The sequence below is a fragment of the Pinus tabuliformis genome, chromosome 5_2 (assembly GCF_031772625.1).
Source record: "Pinus tabuliformis cultivar Carrire ecotype Pingquan chromosome 5_2, CPIR1, whole genome shotgun sequence".
Taxonomy (NCBI): domain Eukaryota; kingdom Viridiplantae; phylum Streptophyta; class Pinopsida; order Pinales; family Pinaceae; genus Pinus; species Pinus tabuliformis.
Window position 1 is genome coordinate 299,658,407 of NC_142306.1, and position 26,390 is coordinate 299,684,796.

Here is a 26,390-nt window from a genome sequence, read left to right on the forward strand (position 1 = left end):
CAAGTGACCTCTCACCTCATTTGGCATAATCATCGCTCACACATTATTCTCTCTCCTCTCATTGGTTCATAAAACTATTGGGCATGCTCTCTCTCTCTCTCTCACGTGTGGCAAGGAGGTCGAATTTTTGGATAGAATTACAGGGCCAAAAATTTCAGACTTTTTGCAGTTTGACCAACGTTGACTTTGACTTTCTGGGCATACTTTGACTTCGATTTTCAAGGTGAATTCCTGTCTCAGCAAGCCACATTTTTGGGCACAGGAACTGAGGAAAAATCAGGACTTTGACATGCGTTCACTGTAGGCCTGTTTGACCGCAGGTTTGACTTTAGATTGACCAAGTTTGACCGCATATTTCATGATTGTTTTGGGCTAACTTTGACCACTGCTGGAGGCCGAGTTTGACTGCCTTCGACTCAGCTTCAAAGAAGAAGTTTGATTGTTGCGTTGACATCTTTGACTTTCTGGTTAGGGCTGAGTTTGATTCTAGTTGACTGTAGATTTGACAGGGTTGTTTTAACTTTGATTTGGCAAGTTAATTTTGAGTTTTTGTACTCTCTCTCTCTCTGTTGAACATTTGATATAACAATAAGAAGAATCGATCAAAGGGTTTTCCCCACATTGGGATTTTTTCCTTGGCATCTACAAATCTGGTGTCCTGTTGTCTTGGCTTATCTTCTGCATTTCATTATATGTTCTATCTATAGTTACTATCAATGTGATTTATGGTTAATGTGATTTCTATTTGAAACTAATTTGGAAAATTTCATTGGGTTGTTTAAAGTACATTGAAGTAGTTGTGCTAAGCATAGAACATGCCAATGTTAACGAAATTTAACTAAATACAATGAAGACAAGAACCTACATGATTTTCAAACCTGTAGATGAATCTACCCCAACGAAAAACATGATATTTGATTTAGTATCTAATTTAGATAATCGAACCTTTAAAATTTATACTGAAGCCACTAAATAATTGGTACGAAGATGGCAATAGGAAATGAATAATGAAAATTGTTTACAACATAGAAGAATAAAGAGAAATCTTTTTGGAAGGAGGATTACATCAACCTCACACTAGGGAAATTAAACATTGAGCCATCAAGCGTGGAGGTTGATCGACTCAACTCTAAAAAAAATCATATGATAGGTAGTCGAGTTGAAACTAGAAATGCAATGGGAAAACCGATAGTTGAGGGAGGATGACAAATATATAAAATAGGAACATAGGAAGATGATTAAGGAAATTTGGTAGGCCAAAGTTGATCAAAATTCATCCATATTGTAGTTGGAGTGTGAAAAGTTTAAATATATTCAATAGATATAAGATACAATAATAAATAAAGCTACAACACTAAATAAAATATTAAGAAACAATCTATGAAAATTCCTTGAATTGCAGTAACTAAAATTTACTCTTCTAATTGGTTAGCAATTTATTATTTTTCTGATTAATACCAAATAAATCACAATGCAATTCTTTACAAATAAAATTTGTGGAAGCTAAATAAAATGTTGGAACTGATAAAATAGGTGCACACACAAAATAAAATTGACACAATAATTTTTGGACAATAGTCCTCAGAAAAACCTCGAAGGGAAAACTATTGCAGTAGATGAGGGTTTATTTTTATTATTATGCAGTGGTAAAATCTGAGTACAATAATATGGATGTCTCACTAGAAATCCTCCAACAAATCTACAAGAAAAATAAATTTGGAGAAACATTCTCCCTTCTACAAATAATCTTGGCCTCCCTATCACCTGGTCGAACCCCACTGAAAAACTCAGCCTCTGGGAATTCACATTGCCTAGCCTGGGAGTTTTGCACAGCCTACTAGTTGTCTCCAGATGAGTTTTCCTGCCTCCCTCTGCCTCTGGAAAGAAGTCACTTTGCCTTCTGGGTGATCTCTCGACCTCCAACAACTTATTCAACCTTCTTTTCGGCACTTCAAACTAGGTTTTTGACCACTCGCACTTGTTATGCAACCATCTTTGCAGAAATATCCAGCCTCCATGTTACTATTAATTGATTTGTTGTTGAGAACCTCTACTAGAAAACTCTTCTACTGCTCCCTCAATCATTGAAGCTCTCCTTCTCTGGCTTAAACTCCTCTTCATGTTAATCTTTGCAACATGATAGCTCGATCTTCCAAGGAACTCACTCTCCCTGTGTCACATATATATCTATCTCCATCCCATCAATCTGCTCATATAATATCTCATTGGAGCATCGACAACCATGATTAAATTGTTATCAATGACAACAGTAGATTTGTGTGAGTCTCTATAGCTTTCTTGATCTTTCTCAATTAATTGTTGTTAATTAATCGATTTTCCAAAGTTAGACTTCGACATTTTTTTAATTATTGATCAATTAACTAAATTGAGTGGTCTCTACGTGTTTTCTCATGAAACCTTTCCTTGGTTTTGTATATCTTGTGTTCCTTAGCCACTCTGACATAAATTGAGACTATAACACTTGTCCAATGCTACAAAAACTAACACTATCCAAAATATTTCACTTCGACTTACAATAGATCAAAAGTGCAATAAAGCATGTTGGAGGATTTAACAAGGAAAATAAACTTGATAGTCAAATCCAAAACCATGACAACCTTGACTAAGCATATCGATGTAGTAAAGGAGGTCAAAAAATAGTTGATACAACAAGAGAAATAGTGGTTCAGAGAAGGAAAGAAAGTGCAAATGGAAGCAGAAAATGTAGTAGCATATTTAGATTAAATCATCAAGAAAATATGACATGATGAACAAGGCTTTAATATTGAATTGACCACTACACAAAGTGCTTGTATCTCTAACAAGCTTGAATATCCTACATGGATAAAGTTGCTTGAGGTCCAAGCACATTATTTATTGAAAAATGGCACACATTTAAATGATACTTACAATGACTAACAACCCACATCTATCAAAACTCCTTCACACATATTAAAGCAACCAATGCCATGTTCTCAATTAGCATATGTTTCTCCTCCCTAACCAATATTTTAATTCTTCAATCTAAGTGCATGAGAGTCCAATTTTCCATCCCCAAGCCACTATTCATTAATTAGAAAGGTAGAAGAAATGTATTGAAAAGAAAAAGTTGTCAAGATATTGGATACAAATGTGCATCTCGACACTTGGCCCATGACAATACCAAAAGAGTCGCCTAACCAACAATATCAGACAGTGGAACAAGGAGGTTGTCAACAAACATCATCACCAAGTTATAAAGGACCCATGAAAGAAACATCAAATTTAAAAAATCCACTAAAATTTTTTGCTTTAATTTTCTATCACTTTTTAAAATATTGTAATCATACCCTTTGTAAAATTTTGTAATTTTTAAAGTCACAATATAGCTTTTTTCTTGGGATGGGAAAGGAATTGAGGCAGTTCGGGGGGGGTGTGGGGGTATATTATAGGGGTTAGTCAACCTTATCGACTAGACTTGACAATTGACCAAGCTAATTACACAAGTTGGTCAACTATTTAGTCAACATGCAAGTTGATAAATTGAAGATGTAAGTGGGATTGACTGATGAAGGAAGTTGGGCAATTGTAACTATCTTGTAACTAATCCTAGAAGTATAAATATGTGACTATATAACAAAGGTTGTTGTTGTTGTGATTACAATAAAAAAAAATTATATTGATGGTTCTCCCATTACATATTGCTTTCTTTTATCTCTTATTTGTGTGTATTTCTTTGTTCTAGGATATTATTGGAAACTAAACCCTACAAGTCTATAGATTACAATACCATGGTCATATGACAACATCCTTTCCTAAGGAAGAGTGTTCACAAGCTCCAAAAGGGACACATAAGAAGAGTTCCTTGTGGAAATCCTGAAAGATGGATGAACATTGGGTTGATCCATATGAGATGCAAGAGAAATATGAGCCTACACCTTTAGAAATCACTATTGCTTCAATGCCTAAAAGGAATCGATACACCATTGTTACAACCATATCTCAAGAGGAACCTCCCTTCGATTCCCATGCACAACAATCCTTGATGAACGAGAAATAAGGGACACAAATTAGATTCCTCATATTAGAAACATGATTCAACATCTTTGTTGTCAATAAATGAAGTTTTAGAAGAAATTGATGTGATAAATACTCCAATAGTTAACAATGTGGTGGTTGGTCAAACCATGGTTATGCTAACTAAAGGTTAATGGGTTGAAATGAAGATGTGTGACCTTCAAACAAGGTTTTTGATTATGAAATGTGCCCTTAATTTAGTGAATTAGTGAAGCTAGGATATGGCTTTATGAGTTAATCTAATAATTAGTTAATTACATGAAGCACACAATTCCCTACTTGACAAGAACCCTCCAAATTTCTCTTCTTTTTTTTTAAGTGTAGCATTTAGTGGTCGTTTTTACCTTGTTTTGAAATGTGGTTCTCCTAATATCACCCATTTTTCTTACAAGGTTCAAAATCACAAGCTTTTGTGACCATGACCTTAAAAACCCCTAATTTTGTTAACAAAAACCCTAAAATCAACCCTTGAAACAAAAAATAGTTCTCTCAATAACAACTTTTCTTTTTTAGCTTCAAATTACAACTTTTTTGAACCAATGGCCTATTAAGAACCTAGATCATTGCAAGAAAAGCCTTAAAATAAATCTTGAAATCGAAAAGTCATGCCACCAACGACAAACCTCTCTTTGGCAAGGGGGATTGAGGGGGTTAAAATTACACCTTTTTTAAACACATGATCTTAGAAACTAGTATTTTTGCAATGAAAAACTTAAGATCAACACTTGAAAAGTGTTGCTACCAATGGCACACCCATTCTTTTTGAAGATCAAATTTATCACTTGTTTGGAACCATGGCCTTAAAAATCAATTAGACTATAACAAAAATCTTAAAATCAAATCCTAATTCTAAACAAGAAGCTACTAATAACACTCTTTTTTGAGACGGATTTAAATAGAATATTTTTGAAATTCTTTCCTAAAGTACTCATAATCTCTCAAACAAATAAAGAGAAAAAACCATCAAATAAAGGGAAAACACTTGTGCATTTTTTTAATTAAAAAAGGAAGAAGAATTAACCATAATTTAGAATTGATTAGGAAAAATATATTGAAAAAAAGAAAGCCCATGCTCATCACTCATTATCCTTTAAAAAAATAAATTAATAACAAATACCTACAAAGCAAAAGAAATGTTTAAAAAAATAGAAATTAACAAATAGAGAAATAACATACAATATTAAAGGGAAAAGAAACATTTCAAAAACAATTTTTTATTGAAAGAGGAAGAACTAAAATATATGTAAAACAAGTTTTAAGAAATATTTTTTAAATAACAATTGTAGGGAAAAAAAAGGGAAAATTAAACAAAAGTTTAAAAAGAAAATATAATGAATAGAAAAAGGCCAAAATTGCCTCCCTTGAATGATTATTATTATTATTATTTTGTAGGTATATTGTTGATATAGATGGACAGGTGCATGCATGAATCACATTGTAGGCATATTGTTGATATAGAGGAACAAGTGCGTGCATGCTCATCTTAAACAGGGAGCATATGTTGGTCAATTTTTTTAATAGATAATAGAATATTGGTGTAGCTTACCAAAAAAAGAGTTTAATGAATAATCTCTCTCGTTCAAGGGATTTAGAATATTATGACTTGCTCTAAACTAAATAAATCTACAACTAATAATTGAGAATGACCAATTTCTCATCGCCCAAATTGAAATGGTTGGTTTATAAAATCACAATACTCAAAGACACATTTAACATAATATATTGATATTGAGATGAATCCCTTCCTTTAAACTTCCAAAAGTGTCATTGACACTTAATCCTAAATGTATCATTTAGGATATCTTGTATATATTTCTCATTATAAGTTGATTCAGGAGCACATGAAATGTATCAAATTTGTAACATGTAAAAATATAATTTTTCTCCATGCAAATAATATCCACAATTTCTTATTATTCACATGGAGATATCTCTTTAAAGTTTATATAGCTCCATTATGAGGACTCTTTGAACGACTCCAATATTCAGTAACAAGTGATTTAAATAGTGAAGAAGGTTGTTCAAGCAACAATGCAGGTGATCCAAACTCCTTTACTTGCCCTGCAAAACACATTTTTATTAGTGGAATAATCTTTGAAGCCAAATTACAAAGATAAATACTTCATTAGATACTACAAAATAATAAATACGACATTAGATGTTTGAGGAGGTCCAATATCATTTTAACTATAATTTGAAACTAATATTAATATTAGACAAACAATTTATGAGTATTAGATGTTTGAGGAGATCCAATATCATTTTAACTATAATTTGAAACTAATATTAGACAAACAATTTATGAGTTTGAGATTTAGATTATTAATTTAAAAAATTAAATAGATTTGAGATCTTCGTCAATTATCTTTATATTTTGATTTTGAGTAATGAGATTTTAAGGCTTAAATGCCTGCCATACGTTTTCTTGTGGATGCAATATCATTTGATATATATATTTGGTTGTAAAAAGCTCAATCCCACGAGAGAATCAAATGAAGTGGTAAAAAATAACATTTTCATTAAACAAACAATCAAGTGCACGAAAGAATCACACATTGTTTTAGTCAGCATGACCAAGTGATTTATAAGGCAATAGTAAGCTCAAGATAATATTAGCCAACCATGATTAATTGGCCTATAGAGTTTACGAAAACCGATATGAAAAGAATGAGCAACATTTTTATCCGTATGGGAGATTATAAGTTGAATTTAACAATTTTCAATTTTGCATATATACAATTCATTTTAGTGAAATGGAAAATTCAACAATCAAGAATTTCATTATGATTTAGTATACATTTCTAAATAATAAATTGTAACAATGTGGTTAAAAACAATTTTTGTTATTTTGTTAACAAAACGATCATAAAACTACCAATTTATAAACCATGAGAGACAAAATCATTGGCATAAGACTCATGAGTGTGTCTGCTCATTCAAAGATGAAAGAATTACACGATAAAGCATGTAACTTTGGTAGGCTTTGATCAATACTAAATAGGGAAGGTGTCCATAACTGCACAAAACTGGTGACTAGTAAGTCATTTGGTAAATTAATTTTATTTTTATGATGTGCTTAATGAATAAGTTATACAATCAAAACTAACATTATGAATATGGTGGTTTCCCTTGATAATTGTTATAGATCTTCCTTGGAAATATATGCTTATTTAAAGCACTCTTTTAAATACATGATTATAAGTTCCTCTCATATTTCATACTTCTCATGATGTAGTTGGGAAGTTATACATTCCATGACTATCAAGGAACTTCCTTCCATATTGTCATCATTAAATGTTTTTAGGTCTTCTCCTCAAAAGGAAGAGTACACTTGAAAGGAGATTATTTGTAACAACAACATTTAGACTTTGTTGTATAATCGTAGTTTAGCCCAAGGTTACTTGGGAGCGGGAGGGAAAATGGTGAGTAGGAACGAGAACAACATTTTCAGAAGCTCTTGGTTCGGGAGAGAGCTATTGGTGCATATATGTCAACAAAAGCATGTAGAATGATGAATTAGATATAAAAAAACATAAATTGAACCATATAACATCAATCATCTAGAAGTTAGAATCTTCATCAACCACATCCACAAGTTAGTAACATACAACATATTGAGTCTCATGATTCATCAATCTTAAAGTTTCAAGCTTCCAAAATTCAATATATAACATTTATGATCATTGATCACCAAAGTTGTACTTGTAAGCTAAGTGTAACCATTACAACAAATAATATCTAACATGAAATGAAATGAAATGAAACAACTTTCAACTTTCACGAAGCATCATATTCATAATTCATTACCAATGAGTTATAACTACCAACTTCAAACTTAAATTGTCATATATTGTTTACAAATAATATCATAATAAATATGAAAGAGTCAACAATTATAAAAACTACTAGAAACTAGAAAAGAAAAGTAAATCTATTATCTATTGCTAATGCTTGGGGCTTTGCCACCACGAGAAATGTATAATTTTTTAGTCTTGTTGGAAAATCAGGACCTTTGTTATTAATATCATCCTCTAAGCATTAACATAAGATAGAAAAAACATAGCATGTCAAGTCAAGATTTTGTTTGACTGATGGGTACATTTTTAGTAGGGTCATGATAGAGGAGTTCGACAACCAATGTCACCAATATCAAGCTACATAGAGGGATTGGTGCTCGTGATTAAATACAAGTTCCATACCCTAATACATGAAAAATCCAATAGAAACATTGCAATCCCCCCAATCTTGAAATCATGAAACACTGATAACTTTGTTGGATTTTGAATGAGATGTAAAATTCTACTTTCTCCATATGAAATCCAATGAGGTCGAAACCACTCTCAAACCTCCTGAGTCATTTCGTGGTAATTTTAAAAATTTAAGTAAAGGTGAATGCCACTTTTACTTTAAGAATTTAACATTACCTTGAATCACATATCAATATTAGGGCCATAGGCTTGATCATTGGGATGTTCCACTCAAAAATTATTTGTTTCTTTGAAAAAAAATTGCATTTGGAATGTTACTACAAAAAAAAAAATTCAAAAAAGGCTAGGGAGCAAAAATTCACTCCCAAGCTTGCTACTGAAATTCGCTCCCTATGGGAGAAATTTCGAGAGCGCGCTCCAGGAGCGGGTTTGAGGGGGGGAGCCACTCCCCCACAACCCTGGTTTAGCCCAAGGATGCCATACATACATGTGGGCCCAATGCAGTTACATTAATATTAAAGGAATTTCACTTGATTCTAGAAACATTTTAAGTTGCCTTGTATCCCCTTTCCTAGCCTTTTAAAACCCCTATGGTACTTGTTCCTCAACAAGTATTTGTTTAACCACTTTAGTGTCTTTTCACATTTTGAAATCAATATCAATCACTGTTAATTTTAGATAAAAATTGTATGTTATAAGATTTAGCACAATTTACTTCAATGTTCCTTATCAACCCAATGACAATTTTCAATTATATTCAGTAGCAATCACATTAACTTAAACACAATGACAGTAAATGAAAATAGAACATAAAAACATGTGTAGAAGACAAGCCAAGACAAGAGGACACGAGATATGGCGGATGCTAGGGAAAAACCCCAATGTGGGGAAACCCTTTGATCAAATCTTCTTATTATTCTTCAATAGTTCAGTAGAGAGAGAGTACAAATATCAAATTAACTTGCCCAAAATAGCCCTGTCAAATCAGCAATCAACAACAGTCAACTGTAGCCCTAACTAGAAAGTCAACTGTAGTCAAAGAAGCTCCAAAATGTCCTCCAAGTAGCCCGATTAATAGCCAAATAATTCAGCGCAAAGTCAACCCAAAAATAGTTCGGTCAAACTAGTCAAACACTACTTTAATTTCTGTAGTCAAATGTTGAAGTCAATGCTGAAGTCAAACCAGTGAAATTGCCCCAATCACCTCGAAAACTATGTCAATCAATGCGGCCCTCAAAAATCAAAATTCTTCCCTCAAGATCGAAATCAACGCTAGTCAAAATCACCCAAGTCAATTTTCGGCCTCCAAAACAGTGCTGAAATTCATCCTCCATTCACACGTGAGAAGTAGCGAAGGCTGCCTCCAAGCTGTACAAACCAATCAAGAGAGGAGAGGGAGAGAGATATGTGATGAGATGAGTGATGTCCAAATGAGAGACATGTCACTCCTATTTATACATTTCATTGAGGGTGAGGAGACACATCTATTGGGCTTCATGAGCCTACATTTCACTGAGGCCAACCTTGATAATTTGTGCATGAGAGAGAATAAATTCAAAATTCCATTTCTGCTTGTCAAAATGAGATGATCTTTATATCAAAATTGGACCTCTCGAAAAGAGGAATCCAACGCAATAATCATCTCCATCATATGCATTGTCCTAATGAGGAATTTGGACATAGTTGCCAATTTTAATACTCCCTCTCAACTAGGAAGAATTCCACTTGCCAATCCATTTTTCATCATCATGCCAACCTGTCATCCTATACCATCCATGTCATCACTGGTCTGCTTAGCTCTTCTCCGCCTCGCTATGCTCTTCTCTGCTCTACTGAACCATGAAGTAATAATGAAGAAGTGATCGAGAGTGAGTCATCAGATCATATCACTCTCCACTGACAAAAGTTAGTGCTTGATCCCAAATCAAGTTGTTGAACACCATGCATCCTAGTTATAAGGAGTATGACAGTACACGATGCATCCATTGGTAATGCTATTTTCCCTAACCACCTTTTCCCAACTCATTGGCCATAGGAGAGGTACTTCCCATGAGTCTCAAACTCTGTGGGTAAGATGTGTGTTGGGGCATCAGCAGGAGAAGGTGCACCACTCATTCTGCTCATATGACATAGGAGAAGGTGAACCACTCATCCTATGCATATGTCAATCATAGGGGAAGGTGAACCACTCACCCTAGATACATGTGTCCAGGTAGGGGAAGGTGAACCACTCACCCTACACACATTTCAACCATCATGAGGTATCACTGGGGAAGGTGAACCACTCACCCCATATCTAGCACACCAATAGGGGAAGGTGAACCACTCACCCTATGGTCGCTCATAGCTCCAAGAAGTACCCCAAGCCCCCAGGAGCTCCCAGAGATCAATGTCCAACTCATACGGGATTCTCATAGGAGGGTCGTTCCACAACTCCAAGCCTCTCCCAGAAGGTTAATAATTTGACCTTCCCTAGAGGCTTCGTGAGAATGTCTGCGACTTGCTCATCCGTCCTGCTGTGTTGGAGCCTTATTTCTCCCCTTTGTACCATATCCCAGATAAAGTGGTACCTGATATCAATGTGCTTGAAGTGGTCGTGGAACATGGGATTCTCTCATAGGTGAATCCCACTCTGGTTGTCACAGAAGATTATAGTGGTATCCAACACGTGCTCAAATAGCTCACTAAGGAGCATCCTAATCCAAACTACTTCACAATAGGCCATACTTGCAGTAATGTATTTGGCCTCGGCGGTGCTTAGTGCAACTGATTTCTGCTTCCTACTCATCCAAGATATTGAAGCAGACCCTAAAGAGAAGAAACACTTAGACGTTCTCTTATGATCCACCATGTTGACCACTACGTGTCAACTACCCATAGCAGTACACCCCTTTTTTCACAAAAGGGATAGTGCTTGACCGACGTGTCTGTGCCATTCGACTGTCATCATCAACCCGATCATGTTATGTTGTAAACCCAACCTGCATGTGTAAATTGTAAATAATCTTAGCAGATCTGAGTCATGTATGTAAATTTCCTAGGCAAACCTAATTTTCTAGTGATAATCTACGTTCCAGAAGGTTTTTTTGTCTCATCGATCCATGATCGGCAGAGTTTTCCTTCAGCGTAACCCCAAAGCTGGAATGAATTTTTTCATTAGAATTTTAGGGGAATCCTAGTGTGCTTTGAGTCTATGTAAAAGTAATTTGGAAATAATTCTAACTATTTGGTTAGGTTATTACAAATTTCTTGATCTGCTAGATTATATTTGTGTCACAGAATTGGGTGGTCTATGAAGGTCTATGTCAAATGGGTTTTCCCCCTTGAGATGTAAAATTGTAAAAGTCATGATGTAAAGTGTCTTGAGGATTAGAAAATAATTAATCCCCTCATAAGTCCTAAGTCCTAGGTCCTAGGTGATTTTTCCAAAGGCTAAGTTTGAGGATCCAGAAATAAAAAATGAAAATAATAAAATTAAAAAAATAACTAAAAAATAAAAAATAAAATAAAATAAAATAAAATTTAAAAATAAATTAAAAAATAAATAAATAAAATTGAAAAATAAAATAAAATAATAAAATAATAATAAGTCAAAATTTTGAGAAAATAAATGCAAGATTTTAATTTTTAATATATTAAAATGCATTTAAAATTTCGACAGATGAGATTGAAAGGGATTTTGATCTTCATCGACAGTCGAGATTAGTTTGACATAGATCACTCAAACTAGCCGTTGGGAATTTTTCCTTTAAATAGGGTGTTAGGGGTCATTTGAGATCATTCGATCTTAGAGTCATGTGCTAAAGAAAGCTCTCTTGTAGTCATTTTTTTTGTGCAATAAAGAAAGACTTTGGGGTTAAAAATCTTGCTGGTGTTACTCTTTTGGAAATGTTGTAAGATGTTTTATTTTTCTGCATAATTTTATTTTCAGCCATTGATGATAGCTTGATGAAGATTGATTTAGGTACAGGTATCTTGTCTGATCTCTGGGGTTTGAATGATAGTTTAATTTCTGAAATATAATGGCAAGTATCTCCATTTGATCTGAATTTCACTGTTGTTTTCTCCCTCTATGTTAATGGTTGATTTAAGCTGTGCAGGATATCCTTAATTTTGAGTTTACTGGGCGTTAGGGGAAGTTCTCGGCTGAACCAGCGAACTCCCGGATTGCGTTTTCTGAAAGGCCCCAGCCAGTTTTAATCCCGGGCTTATCATTAGAATTTTTGTTACAAATGCATGAAGGGTCTTCTGAAGCACCTCATAGTAAATCTAAAATTCTGAAAATATTTCTGTGGCATAACGATAAATTTGGCTGCTTAGAGCCTTCAATTTGTAAACACTGTAATTATTTAGTTGATTTTTAGGGTTTTATTTATTTTTTGCATTTTCAAGTTTTGGCTGTTTGTTTTCATTATTTTCAGGTTGTAGTTTACAGGTTGCAGATCCAAAGGTGAGCCTCAATCTTGAAGCCAGATCTAGGCCATGGAGGGTAAGATCTGGCCTCAGAGCCATTTCAGTTTTTAAAGGTGTACAGTTCTGATGGCCTCGACATCATTTTTGCAGGGATATTCTTCAAAAGGATTTTTCAGGTTTTTCTGAAGAAATTTGAGGGTTTCTTCCAGGCTATTTGTTTGCTACCTTGGATTTCATTTTGACAGAAATTTCCGAAATTTTTTCTTTGCACTGTGGCATCCTGGGGTTTCATTTCATAGAAATTCTTTTGAAATTTTTTAAAGGCAGGTTGGGTGATTGTTGTTTCACCTCCGTGCGTTTCCTCTCTATGTTATCCCTCTGCCAGCTTTCCCTTCAACACTGCCTTTCCTTATTCTGCAAAGGCTGCCGTCCTTCTCTATGCCAAGCAGCAGTCAGCTTCACACCTGTTCTACGCATTCCACCAAAACCTCACACAAATATTCATGTTGCCCAGCTCCACATCCTTGCTGCCACTATCCATTTTCTTCATTCAGCTGAGCCATCCACACAGTCCGTCCAGGTTTCTCTGCACCTACGTGCTGCCATCCCTCACTCTCAACAGAGCATCAGTCTCCCTTCTTGCGCGCGGGTCCTTCTTCTCTTCAACCTGCACCAAAAGCAGCTATCATACATCTCCATCTACGCAGTCTTCTCCAGCTCTGCGTTTATCCCACCATTGCTGCCTTTCTCTGCGTTTCCTCTGTGCCAAACTGCCTCACGCATTTCCAATCTCCACGCTTGCCATACACCTGTGCTTCAATTGATGTCTCCTGCATGAAGCTTTTCCAGCTCCCACGCAGTGCTTCCATCCATCAGAGGCCTCACGTCGACCTGCAAATCCATTTCTCGGCAGTAATTTCCCTTGCCCACTGTCTAGCTCTCACGCAAACCTGCACATCTGCAACAACAAAAAACAAAACAAAAAAATCGATTTTGGGTAAGTCGTATGAGTTCAGGTTAGCGTATTATTTTTATGTGTGAATATATAAAAAGTTTGAAAATAAAAAAAATCGATTTTCATTTTTTTAAAGATTAGGTATTAGCTTTAGTTTATTTCTTTTGGACTTTGATCTTAAGTTTAGAATAAAGTATTTTAGTTAACGTATGTTTTCTTTTTTTTTTATGAAGTATGTAAATATATAAAAATAAATAAAAAATTCGATTTTCAGAGTTAGACTACTTTTTTTATTTGCTTTTGCTTAAGTTTTAGTTTTATTTCTTTTCAGTTTTGTTTTATTTAAATTTTAAATTTTAAATTTAGAACTATAAAAAATAATAAAAATAAAAATTAATAAAAGGTTTTAGTTTCATTTTAGACTTATTTAAGTTTAAGTTTGATAATAAAAAATAAAAAAATAAAAAATTCCCAAAAACATAAAAAGGTAATCCTTAGGCTTTTTATTTTGTTTTATAGTTTAGATTTTTATTTAGATTTAAGTTTTATTTATTTAGACTTTAGTTTTTGCTTAGTTTAGTTTAGTTTTTTTTTTTTCTTATTTATAAAAATATAAAAATATAAAAAATATTTAAAAAATTAAAAATTTCTGAAAAAAAGATTAATTAAAAATTGGAAATTCTTTTTAAAGTCTTTTTTTTGTTGTGGTATAGTTAAATGTGCTTAAATGTCTATATCTGGAGATTAACTATTTGAATGTGGTTAGCATTTAAATTATATGGTTGTTTAAAGCATTTAATCTTTAGAAATTTAATTGCTGGATCATTGTTAAGGCTTTGTGCATTTATTGATTATCTTGCATTTGGCAAAATTCATCTTTGCTTGGGTTATTTGATGATAAATGATTATTTTACAAGGTTCATATTTCTGCAACATTTAATAAATAATCATTTAATCATTACCTCATTAAGGCACTGGTACATCATTTTTTAAAATCAATGAAGTGCTAAATTGCCTTGTTGTGTCTCCCACCCAACTGGTCCACAGTTGGTCATCCTTTGTCCCATAGGGTCTACCCCTCTTAGCCTCGGGAGACGGCTTAAACGGAGAGATCGAGGATCAGGGTGACAGCCCCCAGTCTGAGCGTTGTCGCACTGCCCAGACAATCAGTGCGACAACACACCACACTGCTAGCCCAATAAACATCTGAATATCCATGTAGCCTCAAGTTTCTGACAGTGTATCTCATTCCATAGTGGATTGTGTCCCGGAGACATCTCAAGAGATTCTTAGCAGCAATCCAATGAATGTGATAAGGCTCGACCATAAATTGATTCAACGTGTTCACAGCGAAGCACGTGTGAGGTCGAGAGTTAACTAAAAACATCAGGGCCGCAACAAGTTGATGATACTTGGAAGGGTTCGCTAATTTGGGCCCAACAACACTTACACATAGCTTCTTAAAGTTGAGTTCCATCAGAGTAGTCACAGAATTGCAATCCACCATCCCACATCTCTTAAGTAGCTTCACAATGTATTTTCCTTCAGAAAGGAAAATCTCACCTAGATTTTGCCAGACCTCTACCCTTAGGAAATAATGCATAAGTCCTAGGTCCTTCATCTCGAACTCGGAAGCCAACTCCCTCTTGCATTGACAAATGAGAGGGTCATCACCTGTCAGAAAGAGATCATCCACATAAAGGACCAAAATGAGAGGTTTGTCCTTTTCAACCTTGAAGTATAGGTTCGGGTTAGCATCGCTCCTTATGAATCCCAATTTCATAAGATAGTTATCGATCCTCTCATACCAAGCCCTAAGGGCTTGCTTCAACCCATTGAGGGATTTCTTCAACCTCCATACATGTGTCTCACGATCGGCAACTTCGAACCGCTTGAGTTGTTCCACATAGATTTCCTCCTTAAGCGAACCATCAAAGAACGCAGTTTTGACATCCATCTGGTGTAGGCTCCATCCTTGCGAGGCAACATGGGCTATAACAAATGTATGGTGGCATATCGGGCAACTAGTTGCACATATCTCATCGTAGTCTACTCGTTCCTTTTGAGAGAAGCCTTGAGCAATGAATTTGGCCTTGAACTTTTCAACACTCTCATCAACTCCATGTTTGATCCTGTAGATCCATTTTGAAGTGACCACTGACTTGTCCTTGGGTCTAGGAACCACATCCCAGACATCATTCTTCATGATCAAATCATATCCTTCGTTCATCGCATCCTTCAAAACTTGGTGTTTCACAGCTTCTTCGAATGTACACGGCTCATATTGTCCAATGGTACTCATGGAAGCTAAGAACCCTTGGTACCTATTCGGCTTCTTGCTTTCACAAAATGTCCCCCTTGATGCAATATGTTTCTCAACATCTTCAAGAGTATATTTGAGCCACAAAGGTCTTTTTCTTGAAGTAGTGGGCTCACTAGGAGGTGGATCAATGGGATCCATCAGACCTTTAACATCAGGCAACGATTCATTAGACAAAGGTTCATCCCGCTTTTCTACATCGACGTCATCATTGTCCTTCTTAGGGATATGAAGATCTCGAATATTTCTAAGAGCAGAATCTTCATCAAAAATGACATCATGACTTAATTCCACTTCCCTTTGACCAAACACATAGATTTTGTATGCCTTTGAAGTTTCATTGTAGCCCACAAACATTCCTTTCTTCCCAGATGTATCTAGTTTGTTTCTTTTCTCTTTCGGCACATGAAAATATACAAGACAACCAAAAATTCTAAAATGAGAAACATCAGGTTTCTTACTGGTGAAAACTTCTTCAGGTGTCTTGAAGTCCAAAGCTTGATGTCGACATCTGTTTTGAACATACAAAATGGTGTTGGCAGCTTCTCCCCATAAGAACTTCGGTAGACCTTGGTCATGAAGCATGGCACGGGTGGCTTCTATGATAGTACGATTCCTTTTTTCGGCAACACCATTTTGTTCAAGATTATATGCAGTAGTGGTCTCCCTCTTAATTTTAGCTTCTCTACAACAGTCTTTGAATTCATTTGACTCATATTCGATCCTATTATCGGTCCTCAATATTTTGATCTTTTTCCCTGTTTGATTCTCAACCAAGGATTTGAAAGAGCGGAACCATTTGAACACTTCATCCTTCTTCTTTAAGAAATAGATCCATGTTTTCCGAGAGAAGTCATCCACAAAAATAACATAATACAAATATCCACCCAACTATGTCACGAGCAACATACTTGATAGATCAAAATGGACCAATTGAAGAATGTCGATGGTTTGAGTTTAATTTGAGGGGAATGGTCCCCTTCTATGTTTTCCAGCTTCACATCCTTGACAAACACCTTCATGATTTAAGTTGACTTCGAGCATACTTGTGACCATCTTCCTTACATCAGGTAAGGATTTGAAATGAAGGTAAGCAAATCTCCGGTGCCATAATTCAAATTGAAGAGATGTATCACAATTCATTGCTCCCAACGAACTTTCTCCAACTCGATAGAGACCTTCAACCTTGAATCCAAGATTGAACACATCTCTTGGGTTTCTTTTCCAAACATGAACTTTCCCATCAATGAATGTCACCTTGAAACCTTTGTCTTCCATCACAAAAATAGAGACCAAGTTCTTTTTCCAATCAAGTACGTATAGTACTTCTTGTAAGTGGTGGGTTTGACTTTGATTTAAGTGAAGAGTACCAATCCCAATTCCTTTCACGGAATAAGTGGCATTATCCCCAAGTATAATCTCCATATTCGTCTTCTTTTCAATCAAGTTTGAGAGAGATTCTTTGTACCCAGTGAAGTGCCTAAAGGAAACACTATCAATGAACCAATGATCCAATGTATCTGGAGGAGAGGCGGTGGTGAGGGAAGAAATAAGATAAAATTCCTTTTGCTTTACAACATTAACTTCTTCATACCTGGAGTTTCTCGACTTCTTGGGAGGACAACCATTTCCATTTCGAGCAGCGGGAGCATTCCTCTTTCCTTTGTTGTTGAACCTATTGTTCCTTTGATTTCCATTGCCTTTGAAGTTGTTGTTATTGTTGTCATCATCTCTTGGAGTATCCTTCTTGTGAGGACACTCTCTAGTGAAGTGGCCAAACTTGTTACAATTGAAGCATCTTCCTTTTCTTCCTTCTTTGAATCCCAGCTTGAACCCTTGACCTTGATTTCTTGGACCAACATTGTTCTTCCTCTTAGAATGAGCGGAGAAGGTGGTAGGATTGTTTCCATTTGAGGGCTTGTCTCTTTCCATCATCCTTATTTCTTCTTGAGTGCATCTATCCAAAAATTCATCAAATCCCGAAATCTTGTCATTGTTGAGGATTGTAGTGTTGAACACATCCCATTCTCTTGTAAGGCCTCCAAGTGCAATAAGAGTAAGCTCCCTGTCACCAATGACTTCTCCAATAGATAGGAGATCATTCTTGATCTCGGTAATCCTCATGAAGTAGGATTGGATGGATTCTCCTCTATCCATCTTGATGTCTTTCAACTTGTTCTTGAGAAAGAGAACTTGATTTGCATTATTTACTTTGAACATCCCAACTAGGTTGTCATACATCTCCTTAGATGTTCCCAAATCAGAAATATAGGCAACTAAAGTATTGTGAATAGAATCAAAAATAATTTTCTTCGTTTTAATCTCACCTTTCTTGTACTTTGTTTGTGCAGCTGCGGATGCATTTGAAGGAGGCTCCACTACTCTTCCTTCAACATAGTCCATAGCATCATTTTCTTCCAGTGTCAAATCTAGATACATCTTCCATGCATGATAGTTGGATTTGTCCTTAATCTTGTCCTCAGATTTGAAGTAAGATGTAGTCGTCTTTGGGACTAGTTCCAAGTCCTTGTCCAACATCTTCCCTTAGTGATTTCTTTGCTTCACTCTTGCTTGGGCTTTGTCTTCACCTGAGCTCTGAAACCACGTTAATTTTAGATAACAATGGTTTGTTCTATACTTTAGCACAATTTACTTCAATGTTCCTTATCAACCCAATGACAATTTCCAATTATATTCAGTAGCAATCACATTAACTTAAACACATTGATAGTATATGTAGATAGAAAAAAAACATGTGTAGAAGACAAGCCAAGACAAGAGGACACAAGATATGGCGGTGGCCAGGGACAAACCCCAATGTGTGGAAACCCTTTGATCAAATATTCTTATTATTCTTCAATAGTTCAGCAGAGAGAGTGTGCAAATATCAAATTAACTTGCCCAAAATAGTCCTATCAAATCAACAGTCAATTGCAACCCTAACTAGAAAGTCAACGGTGGTTAAAGCACCACCAAAATGTTCTCCAAGCAACTTGATCAATAGCAGAAGAATTTGGCCTTCCAAGAGGGTCAAAGTCAACCCAAAAATAGTTCGGTCAACCTAGCCAAACACTGTTGTAATTTAGCAGTCAAAGGCTGAAGTCAAACCAGTCAAACTATCCCAATCACCTCGAAAATTGTGCCAATCAATGCGGCCTTCAAAAATCGAAATTTTTCCCTCAAGATCGAAGTCAACGCTGGTCAAAATCACCCAAGTCAATGTTGCCCTGTTTCCTGAAATTTTTGGCCTCCAAAACAGTCCTGAAATTCGTCCTCCTTTCACACGTGCGAAGTAGGGAATGCTACCTCCAAGCTATACGAACCAATCAAGAGAGGAGAGAGAGATATGTGATGAGATGAGTGATGTCCAAATGAGCGGGAGGTCACTCCTATTTATACATTTCGTTGAGGGTGAAGAGACACATCTATTGGGCTTCATGAGCCTACATTTGACTGAGGCCGACCTTGATAATTTGTGCATGAGAGAGAATAAATTCAAAATTCCATTTCTTCTTGTCAGAATGAGATGATATTTATATCAAAATTGGACCTCTCGAAAAGAGGAATCCAATGCAATGATTATCTCCATCATATGAGCTATCCTAAGGTGGAATTTGGCCCTAGTTGCCAATTTTAACAATCCCCCTATCAACTTTAATCCTAATTTCTAGATTTGGCCTCATGAAGTTGCTCTATTCTACAACATTCACATGTCCCACTATCATCACAAGTATAAACAAAGGTTATTGATGATGTTGTGTACACCTTGATTTTAAAAGGGATACCCTTTGCCTATTTTCTCAATAAATAGGTCAATCAATATTTTTCCCTTGTTGCATTCTTATATGGCGATGTTGTTAAGTTGGTAGCTTGGTGACAAATTCCAACCATGGGACGAGATTCCTCTTTTCGAGAGGACCAATTTTGACTATTGAAGCACTCAATTTGGACAAAGGAAAATGTATTTTTTAATTGAAGCCCACAATTTCACATTTGATCAGGGCAACCCTAATAGGTAATTGGACACCCTTGGAAGCTTATAAATACAATTGACCTCACGCTCATTTGGAAATCACCAGGCATCTTCTTCTTCTCTTCTTATTTGATTGGTTCACACAAGTTTGAGGTTGGGTTGAGAAAATTGGTTCAAACAGGTCTGAGAATGTAGGGTTTGAAGCTCACACATATGTGAGGGTTTTGGTTTTCGATTGCAGGCTTGACACATGCAATTTTCAGCTATAACCGTAGGTAGGCAGGCACATTTGTGCGGTTGGAAGCTATCAACCACACACTCACATCTTCCTCCATGCAGTTGGGCTCTGGGGATGAAATTTGACATTTTACCTCAATTGACTGCAGACAAGAAAAGTTGTCTCTAATCTAGATTGATGTTGGGAACATATTTCTAAATGTTATTGGGTTAATTTTGTTGGATGATTTTGTATTGGCTCATTATACTCTCTGTTGAACATTTTATGACAATCTAATAGAAGAATAATTACAAAGGGTTTTCCCTGTAGTGGGTTTTTCCCTGGTCATTGACCGAAAATCTGGTGTCTCTTGTTGATGTGTTGATTGTCTCCTTTGTCATTGCATTTATTGTTTTATCTTCAATTATTGTTGATGATTGGAAATATTAATTATTGATGAAATATTTTTAATTGAAGAATTGAATTGGGTTAAAGTAATTGAAACAACATAGAGCAATCTGAAATTTAACATGGTATCAGAGGTAAGGTGAAGGACAAGCCCAAAAGGAGACAAGAATTGAATCAATCATCTTTGGAGGGTTGAACGATACTATCTAATCAAGTCAAGATGTCTTCCTCTTTTTTCAAGGAACATAAGAAGTTGGGTGACTCATCTAACTTTGCTGCATCGAAAATCAAGTTGGAGATCATAGTTGATAACAACAATGTTTTGGAATTCATTCAAGGAAAAGTACCCGAGTTTCCGGAGAATGCTTCCGTCGCTGCCAAGAACAAGCATAATAAAGGTGAGTTAAATACGAAGGAAAATTTTAGATGATGGTTTACAAGATAATTTACTTGCATATGTTGGAAATTTGAGGAAGTATAAGGACATGTATGATAAGATAGCTAGCATGTATGAAGTCAACAATTTGAATGAAATCCTCTCCTTGAAAGATCAACTCAAAGATATGAAGATGAATAAAGGAGAGTTTGTGTAATCCTACATTATGAGGATATCTCGTCTTAGAAATCAATTGCAAAGACTTTGAGACAACTCCACTCATCTCGTTAAAGGCTCTGGGTTCGTCAAATTTCATTTGAATTTCAGGGAATCTGTTTTGCTCCATGATGTGATGTATGTGCCAGTATTGAAGAAGAATTTGGTATCAATATATGCTTTGGAAGATAAAGGGATGAGGGTTTTCTTCATTTTGGGAAAGGTTCTTACTTGGCTTGTTGGATCCCCTATGAGAGATGCATTTACATCGGGATCCAGATTTGAAGGACTCTATAGAGTCAATAATAAACCTCTTCTAACATTGGTCCATGATACTAATCATCTAAGCGAGCTATGGCATCGAAGATTGGCCCATATACATTATGATGCTCATCTGAAATTGAAGAAATTGGTCTATGGTATTCCCGACGTTCAAGCCCAAAATGATGGAGTATGTCCAGGTTGTGCCAGTGGAAAGAAGTCAAGGGGACTATTCCCCTCGAGTGAAAACGAGACATTTGACATCCTCCATCTCATTCATTCTGATATATGTGGTTTGATTCACGTACATTCTATTTGTCACCATCTCTACTACATTACCTTCATTGATGAATTCTCAAGAAAGATGTGGATATATTAATATTTGAAGCAAAAGGATTAAGCCTTTGAAATGTTCAAGGAATTCAAAGCATTGGTCGAAAATCAAATAGGGAAGAAAGTGAAGATCTTCAGGCCTGACAATGGTGAAAAGTAGATTTTGAATGAGTTCATCATTTTTTGCAAGAAGGAAGGTATCAAGAAAGAGACGATTATGCCCTATAATCCCGAATAAAATGGAGTAGTTGAAAGAAAGACAGGCCCATTACAGAAGTCATTCGTGCCATGCTCCAGGATCAAAAGTTGCCAAAGTTCCTTTGGGGAGAAGTAATGAATGTTGTCGTATATGTTCAAAACAGGGTGTCGGATCAAACATTAGACAACAAGATCCCCGAAGAACTGTTCACAGGTGTCAAGCCCGATGTTGGCCATCTCTGTATATTTGGTTTCCCTGTATATTTCCATGTGCCGAGGAACAAAAGAAATAAGTTGGAAGCCTTGACAAGAAAAGATACATTTTTTTGATATTGTGAAAATCCTAAAGCATTTACAATATATATTCCTAGTCAAAGGAAGGTTGAAATTAGCAGGGATGTAACGTTCAATGAAGATGTTGCCCTTGGGAAAGTAAGGGACCTTCCTCCACCTCCTCCTCTTGAGAAGAAGAATGATGATATGGATATTTTAGATGGTCCTTCCATGCCTGAATCTAAGAGAGACATTGTTGATGATCCCATGGAGCCCATGGACCCTTTAGATCCTCCTCCATGTGATCCTCCTGCTAGGAAGAGGCCACTTTGGCTTTGTGACACATTACAAGATGACAAGAGACATATTCATGTTTGAAGATAATTTAGAGAAAGCAAGAAGCCATGCAGGTACCAGGGATATGTTGTAGCTATGAGCACTATGATTCAAGCCGAACCTCCCACCTTTGAAGAAGTCATGAAAGAACAAGTTTGGAAGGATGTTATGGCTGAAGAATATGAATCAATTATGAAGAATGATGTATGGGATGTTGTGCTGAGACTGAAGGGGAAATCTATGGTGACTTCAAAATGGCTATTCAAGATCAAACATGGAGTCAATGGAAGCATTGAGAAATATAAGGCAAGGTTTGTGGCTCGAGGATTCTCCCAGAAAGAGGGAGAAGATTATGACGATATATTTGCACCTGTGGCTCGATATACAACCATTCGTTCAATAGTTTCTTTTTCTAAAAGTCAAGGATGGACCCTTCATCAGATGGACACAAAGACACCATTCCTTAATCATGGCATGTTACAAGAAGAAGTGTACATTGAGCAGCCACGGGTATTTGAAGTAGAGGATCGAAAGACACATGTTTGCAGCTTGAAGAAGGCATTGCATGGTTTGAAGCAAGCCCCCAAAGCATGGTACGCCTGAATAGACCTCTGTTTGGTGAAGTTGGGATTTAGAAGAAGAAATGCTGATCCCAACCTCTACTTAAGGGCAGAGATAAAATAGCACATCAAAGTTATCAAGTGGCTATTAGGGGTTGTTGTTTCCAGCTAAAGGAAGATACATCGAAAAGAAAGTGCTCCAAAGGGGTGGTACCCAACTTTTGGTGGGCTACATCTGGCTCCAGCTAGGACATGAGCTCACCGTAGAGCGCATTGTAATATCCCTCCCCTTAATAATAAATAATAAATAATAATAAATCATAAATGTTAAATAATCAATGATATTAAAAATATATTCAAGAAAATAAATAAAAATAATAAAAGTAAAAATAGCAATAACCATACTAAAGCTCTAAATAAGAATAAATAAAAATAAAACAAGAAAGCTAAAATCAAAAGAAAGTTGCATGTAGACACATGGAGTGCGTACATGTAGTTTCCCATCCAATGTTTGTTCTATTTATTAGGTGGTGAGGAGGATGGGAGGCATTCCATCATTCCGAGATTCTATCTTTCATTCTCTTAGGAGAACGGTGTTCTACGACTTAGGAGTCACTGGCAGTAGTACGTTGATTAAGGGCTCAGGGGTGGCCTGTTGTAGCAAATCTTTGCACAATTGAGCCTACGGCTGGGTGGAGAGTCGTCCCCAAAACCTTGTTGCGGTAAGCCTACTTCTACCACCGGTAAGCACAAGTAAACACTATTCATGGTTTGGATTTAGTTAATTAATTACATGTTTATTTGGCTAGGTAAGTGCCACTTTGATTTAAATTTAATGTTAATTAGAAAGTTAATTAGATATTTATTTTGGGGGCTATTACATATGGTATCAGAGCAAGTTGCAACCCTGAGGCCTATGAGTGTTTGACATTCAATTTTATTTAAAATCTATATGCACAATGGATTGTTAACCTTGTCAAAATTCTTTTTAAGTTTTATTTAATTGATTAACTAAATTATAACCAACTTCTCATTTTTTTTAAAAATACATACATATATATATTTATAAGATTTATTTGATGATTTTCTGTCAAAGGGTTTCTAAACCTTAGCTAGAAAAAAAAAAACTTATCTCAATTTTTTTTTTTTTTTTTTTAAATTATTATGGTTTTTCGTCGATGTTTTCTCACAGATCTGAAGATGAACGAAATGGGTTTTGTTTCGATTTCTTAAAAATATTGTTTGCATGTGGATTTTGAGCTTCAAAGATTTAGATCAAAATTTTATAAAATCCTTGCTCTCAAGCCCTTCTATTTTCATTTAATCTGCAAAAGTCTAGCGGTTAAGGTTTTCAATTTTTTTATATTCGGATTGATAGGGTTTTATCATAATTTCCAAAATTTTAATGATTTTCTAGCTTCGATTTCACAGGAGATCCAAATTTGAAAAGTCATGGAAGTAAATTTTCGTTTTTTTTTTTTTTTTCAAGAAGGTGGGTTTTAAGTCCTATTTCTATGAAAGACGAAAATAATTCTTCAAGCTTATTTCTACCTCTAAATCAAATCGAAATTTTCAAAGTTCATCAATTTCTAATTTTTGCCAGTCGGTTTCAATTTGAAACCATCTCTCCCAGCGGCAAGCATTTTTGGAGGCCTTTCTTAATTTCTGAGAGAAGGTTTTTAAAGTTTAAAATTTCTCTTGTGGCTTATAAAATTTGTTGAAATCATAACATTATACCACATAGCGATCAAGCTTCGGACTTATTAAGACCCTTCCCATCTTGTGGATTTTATTAAAATTTATGTGCTGATATTTAAGAGGAGTTCACACATAAAATTAGGCAGGGTCCAATTTGATACGCTTTCAAATCACATCGAAAACAGAAAGCGACAATAGAGAGAAGGGTTTTCTAATCATATGATAAGGTGGCTTCGCCAGAGTTTCATTTGACTTGGAAAAAACTAGTGAGTGCTTTGAAAAGTCAACCTACAATGATCAAGAGGGCAAGATGTTTGCAGTTGTCTATAATGCGACTTTTTGGAAGCTTTCCGGTGGGTTTTTCCGGTCAAAATCCGGCAGCAATTTATTGGAATCGCAAATTTGATAGCTAGTTTCTGCACAATCAAAGCGTCCCAGGGGTTTTTCAGGATGCTGAATCCAAATATGCAGTTAAAAAATCATTTTAAACAATACAAATCAAGGTTTAACCTCAATTTTTTCTGCCGGATTCCGTCACCGAAATCTCCAAAAAATCGCATTATAGACAACTCCAAGATGTTATGGCCCTAGACAAAGAATCCGCGTTAAAAAAAAGAGCTGCAACAAACATACGAAAGATATTTGTTTTTTAGAAGAAACTGATTCTAGACATAAAATAATATGTGGATCAAGCAATCAATAACATAAGTGGAACATTAAATAAAAAGTCAAAAGCTTAAATCTTACCTCTAGTTGGTAACGTGTAAGATTGACAAATTTTAAATCTTTTGTAAGGTGATGAGACAATTATATCATTAACATGCCTTATCCATGTGAGAAAACCTTTATATCTTATTAAAAATAAAAAGTTAAATTTGGGATTGTTTTATGATATTGAATGGGAATTGTGTTTAGATAATTAATATTCTTATGTTGACTTTTTATTTAAAAAATAAATAGTTAAAGTTAATTACTCAATCAATGACTAAGGTTGTTTTTAATCTTATATTTCAATAACAATAAAGATATAAAAATAGATAACTTAATGAAAATGCCATCAATTAAATTTTCATTGAAGATAATGAATATAAAATTATATTTTTAGATTAAGAGTTATTTTTAAGGTTCCTATATTTTTTTTTAATATAGAAAGTGTTAGTTTTTTTATAATATATGTAAATTTGTTAAGTTTAGTCTATTTCATTATTATTCTTTTTGAAATAGGCATCTAAGAATAAATAATTATTTTATATTAATAAATAGTATATATGGTTACATATAATTCTGTATTAATAAAATGGTTGATACAAAATTCAAATTTAAATTACTTTATGTGATATTATAAGTGAGTTAATTAAATATATGATTATAGAGAGAAATTTACAAATTATTTCTGGAATATTTTATATACATTCATTATTGATAGTTGACAAATTGTGAACTTGTGAATTTTATGAATTATAATCATTGAGTGACATTTGAATATAGTTGCTAATAATATTTAGAATGTATGTAGTTATTAATGTAATCTAATAGAAAGTTTGAATGTATACTAAAGATAAAAGAAAAGACCATCTAATATGAAAGAA

The 26,390-nt window shown here is 35.1% G+C and overlaps 1 protein-coding gene across 1 annotated transcript in view; it reads right to left on the bottom strand.

Annotated features, from left to right (window-relative positions):
- Positions 1 to 5,907: 5,907 nt before the first annotated feature.
- LOC149158733 (ABC transporter C family member 14-like) overlaps positions 5,908 to 26,390 on the bottom strand; it is a 414,770-nt gene continuing 394,287 nt past the window's right edge. Inside the window, exon 19 of the mRNA XM_089434081.1 lies at positions 5,908 to 6,117. Coding sequence (XP_089290207.1) covers positions 5,999 to 6,117 — 119 coding nt within the window. The 3' untranslated portion in view covers positions 5,908 to 5,998. The remainder of the gene's footprint in view (positions 6,118 to 26,390) is intronic.